The sequence below is a fragment of the Physeter macrocephalus genome, chromosome 20 (genome assembly GCF_002837175.3).
Source record: "Physeter macrocephalus isolate SW-GA chromosome 20, ASM283717v5, whole genome shotgun sequence".
In the NCBI taxonomy this organism is placed as follows: Eukaryota; Metazoa; Chordata; class Mammalia; order Artiodactyla; family Physeteridae; genus Physeter; species Physeter macrocephalus.
Window position 1 is genome coordinate 106,887,978 of NC_041233.1, and position 12,588 is coordinate 106,900,565.

Genomic DNA, 12,588 nt, shown 5'->3' on the forward strand with positions numbered 1-12,588 from the left:
CGTCTGGAGCCTGTGCTCCGCAACGGGAGAGGCCACAACAGCGAGAGGCCCACGTACCGCAAAAAAAAAAAAAAAAAAAAAAAATACTGAATTTAAGTTTAAGATGGAACATCTACTCTCTATCTTGCCAAAATGCCCATCATGCCTAAGCGTATGATACCTGGCCCATTTTCATATATGTGTGACCCTCCTGGCCCCTAGAGATGTCTGAGTTTATGATGCCTGCTGCGGATGGTCAGTCATCACTTGATATATGATTTCCATGTGCAGACCTTTCTATAAGCTACAGTCAGGGCCAGAGGATTACCTCAAAATAAGTCAGACAATTTTGTGATATCAGACTCAGAAAGGAGTGGAGTAAAAGAGCAGGAGAAAGACGCTAAAAAGGCAATGGCTACCAAATACATCTGCCCCCACTGCATATTATATCCCCAGCACTGAGAAAAGGGGCTGGGACAGAGTGCATGCTCAACAAATGTTCATTACATAAAGGAACAAAAGCCCAGGAGTACCTAATCAGACTTCCTGAGTAGCAAGAAGAATCAGGAGCTGTTACCCTTCCCTCATACTGGCAACTCTGAACAATCCTGTTTTTGCTTCTCTTAGTTTTTGCCTCCTTCATATTCCATTTTCCTCTGTACCTTTTCTCTATTTCTCCACATTCAACAGCTGCCCAACCCCACTCTAAATAACATTAAAAAAACTGGATTAAAAGTTAAAATGCTCTTTTACTATTGAATAAATATATACATAATATATACATCTTCCCAGAGAAGCAGAGTAAAATGGATATACTTGCATTCTTTTGAGCTTAGCATAATGGTAAGCTCACTAACTTGAGCTATAGGACTCCACGAGGCTCAAATAAAATGATACATTAGAGTAACACAGATCTTGCTTTTGCTGAAGACCAATAACATTTAATTTTATAAAAATTCAGGGAAAGTCAAGGAGATTCAGGTATGTAATGCCCTTCTTTTACATTTTCATTTTAATTCAAACATGGTGATAATAATAAGCCACTCATAATTTTGTCATTGTAAGCTGGTGCCTTTCAATCTAGCTAAATTTGGAAGAGGGGAGTGGAAAAACAGAGATGAGAGGATCTGCTTAAAAAACAGGTACCAGTACACAGACCTTAAAAAAATTATAAAAATGCTTCTATGATCCTTCCTTTCTTCCTGTGCCCCCTCTCTATTTGCTCTAGCTTCTGAATTTCTTGTTCTTACTAAATGATTCTTCATCAAGGTGGAATTTTGAGTGGCTACTTACCAAGCAATAACTACACCATTAATAAACAACTTTTGAATCAGAAGTAAGTTGGAGATGCTAATATATTCATTTCCCTGGGTCTTACTATTAGTTAGGGTTCTTTCAATGGTTTCATCATAATTGAAGCATATTAAAAGACCAATATTTTCATATGAAAATATGTAAATGTTTAAAGCCACAGCTATCATTAAAAATACATACAAGGCTAGATCCAAATGATAAAATACAATTTGGTGAGTGGTTTTTGGACAAGTCGCTTCTGGAAGCATGTCCCCAAAAGTCTATATACACACCAGGGTAATTAGTTCTCTGTCTAATGATCTATCCAGGTGTATGATAGTAATTGAGTGTATCATCAACCTTACAGGTTGCCAAGCCAGTAAGTCAATGTCAAGAAATCTCAATGGTATCTACCTTTCCAGGCCACAGGAATAGGTCATGGTGACCCATGATGATCTCCACAGTGACTAGAGTCCATGAAAACTATTTTATTTAAAGCATCAGTTCAAGAGCTCTTTTAAAATTGTCCCAGAAATTAATAAAAAGATAATTGTTTTTTGCTTAGGGTTTATTTCCTATCTATTCAATAGACACGGGCCCCTAAATAGAATGATAAAGAAACTAGGAAATAGAAGACACAATCTCTGCTTAAATAAAGTTATATACACAAGCATGCATGTATATAAGAACACTAATAACAGAAAAAAATGTAATACTAATTACAACTGTAAAATAAGGTGTATCTGTAAGTTCTGAGTTGACCACAGTTTACCTCTCCACTATCTAGCACCATGCCTGGCACACAGTAATGTCGAGTAGTTATAAATGCTTGTTGAAAAGGTTCACTATTTTAAGCCCAAGTCTCCCAATATTGAAACTCAGTGTTTCAAATCCCTAAATTACAATTTAATAAACTTCATTATACTGAGGTCAAATCAATACGATCCTGACTAAACTGCACTATAACTGAAATGTTATTTCTATTCTTTTACCAACTGAAGTCAATTTCAGCATAGTGTTGAGCCTATGAAAATGGTGAGTAAACCATTTGAAATTTTTGTATGTGATCAACCAATTTACTGATTGAGTCTCAAACAAGTTCTCAGTAGCCGGGAAGTGAAGGAGCAAGTTCATATATACCTGCCCCATTCAGTCTTCGCAGGTGGTTGAACTGGATAACACAACACACAAAAAAATTTTAACTCATCTAGTGATATGGGTTGCCCAGACTATCCAGGCTGCAGCATTGATGAAGCCAGTAAAATCAGTGCCCAATATATGCTTTTGGTTTTTGCTCTCTGAATGGGGCTGAGGTTGGCATTAGTAGCCCTAGAGAGTAAATGCAGGTATGCGGCCATACTTGAGCTCTCAGAGGACACTGACTTTCAGGTAAACGCACCATATAAATTGTTCTCTGCCTTCAGTTTACAGCAACACTAACCTGCAGGCATGACTGAAGTTCACATTAATATTACTATTTCTTTTAGCTTTGTCTTAAATGACTGTGCTTAAAAAAACCAATATATTCCTTTTCTCAAAAAATACATTTCTCATGCTGCACTTAAAATGCATGTATAAAAATGACTTTTTAATCATTGGCATCAGTTATGACTAACCTCCTATGCACAGAAAATTCCATTCATAGAGAATAAGAAATTTCTGTAGTTGTCCTTAAAATTGCATGACTGGCCTTTCTGATGTTTTAATAATGAGTTGCCTTAAATTGTCTTTAAAAGGAAATGAAAACTATGCATGGAAATATATGTGTGCTTCCAAAATTTTACAAGAAATTGCTATGTATAAAAGAAATATATATATCTTAGCTCTAAGTAGCATTCACAGAGTTTGAGATCACCTTATTTGCCCTGTAATCATTCATTTCAAGGTGACAGGCATTTATTGGCTGTTTCTAGAGCTTATATCAAATCACCAAACAATTTTTTAAAGTGTAGTCTTCACAAAATGAAAGAATGAAAGTAGAAAAAGTTAAAATAGTAACAATAAAATATTTACAAAATAGTCTTAAAACATAATCTCTATCACGTAACCTACAAGTTGCCAATTACTATTCAATTAAGGCCCAACTGCATTTCTGAAAATACTTCTTATTTTGAAATGTTTAGCCTAAATATTTGATTGGATCTTCATGCTGCATATTCATATTACTATTTGTGAAGGATCATTCATTAATATTTTAGTTTTAAAAACTGCAGCTCAGAAATGTAAAAGGATGTCCCACTGATGTAATTTCCCTGAGCCACTTCCTTTATGCAGTTCTTTTTACGTGCAGCCTTCTCCTCGTAGAACATATTGTCTAGTAGAACAGAGCCAAACAATGCAATATCACCTGTATCTTTTAATTTTGTTAAACGTTTTTCAATCATGAATTTTTAAATGTCTTCCCTTTTGAAAGTAACTTCTAGCCAGAAATAAATATTTCTTTTTCATTTGATTTAATTCACCTCTTACTTTTAACCTCTCTGTACTTGTTTTCTGTGTTCTCCTGTCTGGATTTTCTGGTTCCTGTGTCATCTCTGTGTAACGTGGTCATTAACACAGTGGATGCAGTACTCCGTCTGGTATTGATGGTGGCAGTGGACGTAGCACCCCTTCTTCTGTCAGTACTCTTAGTACTATTTGCCCAGGTGACTTGAAAGTTGCTGCTAAGATGGCCCCTAACATTCCTTTGGAAATGGAACTTCCTGGTGTGAAGATTATACATGCTCAGTTTAATACACCTATGCAGTTGTACTCAGATGACAATATTATGGAAACACTTCAGGGTCAGGTTTCAACAGCTCTAGGGGAAACACCCTCAATGAGGTAATATGAGTCTTTTTGAACCATTGGTGTATTAACTAAACACATGGGCAATGTCAACTTAACTGGTGTCTTGTAACACTGTCTTATCATTGAAAGAAAGCTTTGTGAGAAGCCTTCAAAAAAGAAAATACTAAGGATTTATTGCAGATATCTAGGCCTAATGATAAGGGCGATTTGAAAAATTAACCAAGTAGAGTTTTATGTGACAGATCGCAATAAACTGAAATCATGGAAGGACCAAACGTATATGTCTTTTGAAAAACTACAGTGTAGTTTACGAATGTCTGGTACAATACTTCTCAAAAGTGATTTATAATATGGGATAATCTATGTTTCTCCTTTGGGGGTCAAAAACTGGGAAAGGGATGGGAGGTTCAGAGAAGTTTTAAAAGAGATGATACCTCTTTTCTAATGGCATCTTGTGGAGAGTTAATTATTTTTCATTTAAAATTTTTGCCATGAATAAGGGTTTATAAGTGAATATCTCAAGCTACTGTTATAGATATTTAATTTCCATTGATCGCTATTTTGACTAATTTCTTCTTTATTATGCATATTTGTTCAAAGTACTTTTGCCATCAAGCATTTTCAATTAAAAATATTTATTATAAGATAAAATCTTATTACTTCTTTCAATATTATAGGGCCATTATAAAGTATGATAATGCTTATGAGTGCTATGTAACAATATCCCAAAGATAACTCTTGGGATAAATACAATGTGATAATAATACCACAATGTATTTCAAAGCCATTTGCAAGGAGTTTCAGATATATAAGATGATTATTTCCAAATACGACACTGGTAATAAAAATATGTGCAAATAGCAACTACCTTTTCTAGATAATGCAATTAAATGACATAAAATAATAAAGCAACTCAGTGCCTGACACGTATTTTTATTTTGGTATTTTTTTATTGTTCATCATGAATATATCTGTAGAAAGGTTATTAAAATAAAGCTTCTATCATTTTTGTAAATGAATTATAATGTGGCTATTTAGTAGCCAACAAAGCTGACTTCTATGTGAAAGTTGCTACATTATGCACTTTCAAACACTGACAAGTTGAATTTCTTCAATTTACAAGCAAAATGATACCTTTTCTTGTCTACAGGAGTTAACAAAACTAAACCATACACTGTTGGTTTAATATCAGAAATGAATCTGAGTTTTACTGACATATTTATGACTGAGAATAATCAAACTGGGCTCACTCGTGCACTTTCTATCACGTGTATGTTGTCTTTTTTTTTCTGAGAAAGGTTAATTTTGTTCACATTATAATTACATATCCATCAGACACAGCATTAGTTTTTGAATTACTATTTCATGACAATGATATTTTAGTTGCCCTCCAAAGGATTTTGCCACATGGAGAAATGCTGATGTGACCCCCAGGTTAACTACTGATATTTTTAGGGCAACCCGTGTGAATTCACATTATATTTTTAGCTATTGATATAATAGAGCTTAACTTGAAAACACTGAATCTCTGTCCAGGAGTTGCTGTAAATATAGCGATCACTGCTTGTTGATATCTTGTGGCTTCTTGCACATACACACACTCCTGATGCTGCTTTGCCCACCATGTTGTGTTTCAGTGAACCCACAGCCTCCCCAGTGCCCCCCCAGTCGGATGTGTACCGGATGCTCCACGACAATCGGAATGAACCTACGCAGCCTCGCCAGTCAGGCTCCTTCAGGGTGCTCCAGGAACTAGTGAACGATGGTGAGCAGTCGTGAACATCTGCTGAAACGTTATTGATAGAGGCTATTGGAAGGATCAGGGTGGGGAAGGGCAGCAAGCATAACGGGAATGAGAGTCTAAAAACCGATTTTAATCAGTCATCAAATGATTCTTTGCTGAAAAGGACTTGGCTGGTGCTTGGTTAAGGAAAGGAGCTTCCAGACATATCCAGGTAGCCACCAACTTGGTGATTAAAGGGTGCTGAAGATAAATTCCATCCACAGTAGTCAAGGGCTAGCTCAGCTTATATATCATAAAATGTTGCAAAATTTCTCAGCCTCCCCCATATTCCAGGGTATCATGATCATCAAAATTTTTAAATAACACTGGAATGAACCCTTACTGTGTTCCAAATCCTGTGCTGAGTGCTTTGCACACGTGGTCATTTAATCCTCACAATAACTCAGTGAGGTAGGAGCTATTATTTTCCCTATTTAACAGAAGAGAAAATGAGGCATAGAGAGGGTGGATTTGTACAAAGTCACACAGCAAGTAAGAAAGAGTTGGGTCTCCAGCCCACTCCTGCTGTCTTCAGAGTTCATACTCTTACCAATGTTTTTCCACTTCCAAAAGATATATTGTCCTTCAGAAGTTGCACAAAAATGCAAAATGCCCCATTAATATAGCCACTATCAAAAAAAAAAAAACGGAAAATGAGTGTTGGTGAGGGTATGGAGAAATGGGGACCCTTGTGCATTGCTGATGGGGAATGTAACACAGGGCAGCCACTGTGAGAAACAGTAAGGTGGTTCCACAAAAAGTTAAACATAGAATTGCCATAGGATCCACAATCCCACTGCTACACGTATACTCAGGAGAACTGCAAGCAGGGACTCAAACCAAAACTCATACACCAACGTTCATAGAAGCATCATGCACAACAGCCAGAAGGTGGAAAGAACCTAAACGTCTATCCACACGTGAATGGATATACATAATGTGCTATATCCATAAAGTAGAGTATTATTCAGCCTTAAAAAGGAATGAAAATTCTGATACATGCTGCAACATGGATGAACCTTGAAAACATTCTGCTAAGTGAAATAAGCCAGAGACATAAGGATAAATATTGTATGATTCCATTTATATGAGGACCCTAGAATTGGCAAGTCATAGACACAGAAAGCAGAATAGAGGTCACCAGGGTCTGGAAGGAGTGGGGGGATATGGAATTAATGTTTCCTGGGTACAGAGTTTCTGTTTTGGATGATGAAAAAGTTCTCGAAATAGATATTGGTGATGGTTGCACAACATTGGGAATATACTTAATGCTACTGAATTACACACTTAAAAATAGATAAGATGGTCGAATTTATGTATATTTTACCACAATTAAAAAAAGAAGAATGCAAAATGCTCTCTGCCCCTCTGGGCGTTTTGTAACAGCTCCCTATGACAACAACTACAACAATTTTTAACTAATTTTGTTTTGTAAGGTCCCGTTTCAGAACAAATTATGCTTGAACCAGTCCTGCTTCTTCCTAAATGATATTGTGGGCGCAACTAAGAATTCCTCAGGTTAAAGTGCACACCTTAAAATAGAAGCAAAGTATAAACTGTTGCCAGCTGTTCCCTTGCCATAAATGGAAACACTCTGTTTTTCAGATGACCGTCCTGCTGGAACACGGAGTGTGAGAGCTCCAGTTACAAAAGTCCACGGCGGTGCTGGCAGCACACAGAAGATGCCACTCTGTGACAAATGTGGGAGTGGCATTGTGTACGTTTCATTTTCAACCCCAAAATTCATCATAAATCTTGCTGTCAGTTCTCTATTTCTTGTACTTTAAGACTCCGTATATAGAAAAGGCTTTAAGTTCTATGAAAAACAAATTTCTATTCATCAACTTGAAATATAATGTCCACACATTTAGCACATTTTGACCAGAATTCCTTCGATGTACCCCCAAATTAGCATAGAATGTGAGTCGGATATCTTGACTTATAATTTCAGACATATTCTGGTGAAAAGAAACTGCCCCAGAGGTATATTTTAAAAGACATTTCCAAGAATAACTTCACTTCAAAAAGCCCTCCCTTTGTTAATGTATATAGTCTTTGAACACTTCCTTTTCTGTATAAACCCAGGAAAACAATATGGGGGTCACCCAGTTTTTAATTAAAACACATGATCTTTACGTGGTTTCTTAAGTTGCACAAATATTGAAATATGATTTTTAGACATAGAGTCAGCTTCCATTTCAAGGGACTTGTGGCTATGTGTGAATAGCCACACTTGCCAGTTCAAACCTTCAAGTGAACCAGAGCATTTCAGTCTCTCCACCTCACGCCCCATGTGGTCACCTCTTCCATCCCTTTTTTCTGTTCCTCTGTCATTAGCTCACACGCTGAGGCACCATCTGTCCACTTACGCAGGACTCATCCCAGGAGAGCAGGGGGAGATCAGCCTGGTTACAGCACAGAAGGGGCTGTGAGACAAAGAAACAAGCAGGACAGGGAGCTGGGAGCAGACAGGTCCTCAAAACACACGACGGTGTGATGTTACCCAAAGCAATTATTGCTCCCAAGCTGAAGTAAACTGTTTGGACAGGAGAGGCCAAGTCCACCCACCAGTGGACATTCCATCTCTGCCCTTTGATCTGTTCTCTCTGTGCTCCATAGAGTAGAGGCTGGACAACCACGCTAGACAGTAGTCAGAGGGACTTTTAGTTGTGTAGACAACAACCTTGGCCAAAACCAGAATCCTTTGCAGAGGTGTCTGTTTTATCGGTATCATCTCTCCCTCTTTCAAAGAAACAACAGGGAATGATCATGAAGTTAGGATCCTACCATTTTTCTAAGAACAACAACAAAAAACCTGTTCGAAAAAAATCTGAAAAATATTCACACGTCAACAGAGAGACACATGTGAAGGTTTACTATGGTTGTCTTGCCTCTCCCCGACAAATACATCAGTTCCACAGCTCTGCCCAGCTTTGCAGCTATTGTTTCCTGAACGTGAAACGGATAACACCTGCCTTATCTGTAGTGCTGTGTGCCTTTGTATCATGTTTCTGGCTTTGTGGGGTTTTTTTTCATGAGGCCTCCTTTTCCCCCAACAGCGGTGCGGTTGTGAAGGCGAGGGACAAGCATCGGCATCCAGAGTGCTTCGTGTGTGCTGACTGTAACCTCAACCTCAAACAAAAGGGCTACTTCTTCGTGGAGGGGGAGCTGTACTGCGAAACCCATGCACGCGCCCGCACGAGGCCCCCAGAGGGCTACGACACAGTCACTCTTTATCCCAAAGCTTAAGTCTCCGGCAGACGGAACATGCACTCACCCAGGCGCACCCTCACAGGCAGACGTTAACGGCTTGGGGCAGAAGTAGAGCAAAGGGCTGACTCCAAATCTAGAACCAAGCTTTTAGACACTTATCTCATTGTATCCTCAGGAGAAGGAATGGGAGGCAGATGCCTGCTATAACAGAAACATACGTTCAACTGTATTTCTCTTTGGGGCTAGCAATAACTTAATGAAATTTAGAGCAATAATTTTTCTGTCACACTCTATATTTTACATTTATAATATGACTATCAAACATGTAAACTTCAAGATTTTAGGGGGAGTCTAATTGCCCTTCCTTAACCAGTTGATTTTGCAATTGCAGTACTTACGACAAATGACAATCTTGTATTCTAAGACAGCCTGCACGTGTCTGTTATCTGTTTTAACTATAATAGTGCATGTCAGGGAGAAATTCCCTAGATCTCTCTAGTTTCATATTCAAACAGTTATACTACTGGATGCAACATACATAATAAATACATAAAACATTTTTAAAATACCTAACGAAGTGGCACTCGATGAATTCAGATAAAATCAACATTCCAATGAGAGGGCCCAGTCATATCTCGTCGTGTACACTAACAACTCAGGTATTTTAAGAAAAATGTGGCTTCTTTAGTTTTCATAACTCATTCACTCTTCTGAGCCCACAATTTCTGCTGATAGGAGGGGAAATTTTAAATCTGCTAGTTAAAGGTGATGCAGTCTCTTTCAGATTAAAACAGTTTCTGCTGCTTTGAAAGAGTCTCTTTCATTTTAAATGTCTCTTTCAGATAAATATTCAAAGTCAAGGTTCAGACTCTATCAAGGCTAGTTCTTTATTCTCAAGGCTGACCACCACCACCTTCTCCTTCCCAAGATGGCACCTCCAAGAGGAGACATTTAGGGGACCCCCTGAGGAAGGGAGCGGCTGCTGGTCTCCTGGGGTCCTGCTTGTATTCTCTGCTGAAATCCATGGTTCCACTTGTGCTCTGTTTTCTCAACATAGTTGGGACCAGGCAACAAGCCCACCTCTACCACTACCTCCAAAAGTCTCAGCTCAGCCTTCCCTGGATTCATGGATCCTTTGCATCTCAGACGTGAACCCCATCTGGCCCCTGGCTCTGCTTTGTCACCTTGCCTCTCACTATGGCGGCTCCACGGCAATGCCCCCTTACTTGCATGTCTTACCTACTTCCCACGTTCCTCACTGGGGACCCAGGGGAGCTTATGAAACTGTCCTCTCCAAGTACAAACATGGGAACCAGCAGGCTGGGGAGGTGGGGACTGTTTCAAGCCCTCAGTCTCACCACTGTGTCACAAAGTCATCTCTATCCTACCGCAGCTGCTGCCTCTGGGCCTGGAGCAAGGATTCTCCTATTGTCCCAAATGGAAAATAGGGCCCGGGTCGTATTGCTCTGGGATTCTCCCAAACTTAACTAATTATTTCTGACCCTGACCTGTCTGAGGTTTTGAACCCGTGAGAGGAGCCAGAACACCTGCCTGGCCCCTATGGGCATTTGAGATCAAAACTGGAACCCCTGAGCCAAAACACAAATTCATTCACAGAGCTATTCAAATAAAATAGAAAATTCTGCAATCAAAGAAATGAATGTATTCAAATATATTACTTTTTTTGTTCAGATGTTATTTTAAAATATTTTTTCTGGTAAGGATATAATCTTAAAAGTTTGGAAGCTAGAGGGCAAATGCATGGTAACTGACTTAGGAAACCTGAGAAAGTTAAAATCCAAAGCAGCAAGGGAGAAAACTGAAAACCAACCCAATTTACTCTCCAGCATCTTGAAACAGCATGGGAGTTGACAGCACCAGGCATTTCTGGCCTAGGGTATAAAGGTAGAGTTATGATAAGGAGGATCACATACAAGCTGTTTGAAAAGCACTTAATCCCCTCTGTGTCCCCTCTCTGCCCCTCCCCCCTCACACGCCCAAGGCACTTGTCAGCGGAAGCCTGCCTGGTGTTATCTGGAGAAGGTCAAACGGCATCTCTGGAGTCAGGAAGTGCCGTTGAAAGTATGTGTACCACACTAAAAAGAAGTTAAATAAGAATGAAAGACTCATGAGAAGGAAAGTGTAGATTAGACATTATATTGTACATTAATGTACATTTGATGTTGGATATCAGACAATATTTTCCTTAAAATTATATTTTACATATTTTATATGTAGTAGAGTACATAATGAACTTAAGTTCAGATGTTCAATAATGAGAAAAAAAAGTAGTACAGTTTGAAAAAAAGTAGTAGTATAGTTCGAATCTGAAATTCAGGTAAGATAGGGCTTAAAGCTGATAATTCAGTCTCTGTGACTAAGGCTTGTGAAGCATACTCTAAAATTGCGTGTTCATTATTTTTATTCTTTTGACGATTAAATCTAGAAATTTAAACATATAGAGGAATTTATGACAGAATTAATCAATAGAAATGAATGCAATATAAAAATCGTTTTAAAATATGTAATGTACAGGGTGAAAAAAGCAATGTTAAAATGGAAAGGAATTAAAACTTTGCTTAAAAAGTAAACAAATAACAGTATTTCCCCCATACTAGCATTTTGCTTCAATAATGAATTCACACCAGGTCTTGTTCATGCCATGAACAAAGGATGCCAACTAGTTTTTTTATTTAGCTCTCAGAATACCATGTCTTCTTAGAAAGCAGAGTAGTCATTGTTTTTATATTTATAAGCTTATTAAAGCTAGCAGTGAGCAATGAAATGATCCATGACAGAATTGGGCACCTATAAACTTTGGACTCATGATTAACTAAATTGCTGTTTTTTCAGAGTAAATGCAGAATAGAGTTACTACACTCTCTACCAATAGGACGACTGTTTGAGTGAAAAACAGTTCTAGTTATCACATACACTTGCACCTGTGTAAGCAAAGGTAAAGCTAATGGCTAATGTGACATGCAAACAGTTTAGATTATCTCTACATAAGCTAATCTAAAGTTTGTCCATCACAGGAATATCCCAAGACAGGCAGAATGGAGCTTTGGGTTTGTCAAGTTGTCCTTTGAACAGATTTATTTCAGTCCTGGGAAACTACTACTTACAACCATTATTCTGTATTATCCTATCATCATGGCCTAATGTTTTTTTTCTAATGCTGTGCCATCTGAATCGTAAGCATAAAAAAAAAGAAAATTGGAGACAGATTGAGGGTATTCAGATAATTGAAGTAAATAAACCATTTACCTGATCTACATGACTATTTCAAGATAATCGTCTTAAGCTTCTATTCATGTTGTAGAGTACTCAATAAATATTTAGTTGAGCACCTACCAAGTAAGAGATGTTGAATACTAGCCACAACAACAAAATGGATTTTTGAATGCGTTGGCTATATTTACAAATTGACATTTTCAAGCTAATTAGAATGCTTCATGCAATTAAGTTTAAAACAAAGCAACTAGAAGAAGTGGTTTCTTTATCATAATTTCTTTCTTTCAAATTCTGTA

General features: G+C 38.0%; 1 protein-coding gene across 3 annotated transcripts in view; it reads left to right on the plus strand.

Annotated features, from left to right (window-relative positions):
* PDLIM3 (PDZ and LIM domain 3) overlaps positions 1-9,626 on the plus strand; it is a 29,831-nt gene extending 20,205 nt beyond the window's left edge. For 2 of the 3 annotated variants that reach the window (XM_007116111.4, XM_028482137.2), the window contains exons 5-7: positions 5,700-5,827; positions 7,451-7,562; positions 8,905-9,626. In XM_007116111.4, the coding sequence (XP_007116173.1) occupies positions 5,700-5,827; positions 7,451-7,562; positions 8,905-9,094 (430 nt within the window). In that variant the 3' untranslated portion in view covers positions 9,095-9,626. Of the gene's footprint in view, positions 1-3,831; positions 4,096-5,699; positions 5,828-7,450; positions 7,563-8,904 lie in introns of all 3 variants that reach the window. The other variant, XM_024131425.3, reaches the window with a different exon arrangement.
* Positions 9,627-12,588: the final 2,962 nt, after the last annotated feature.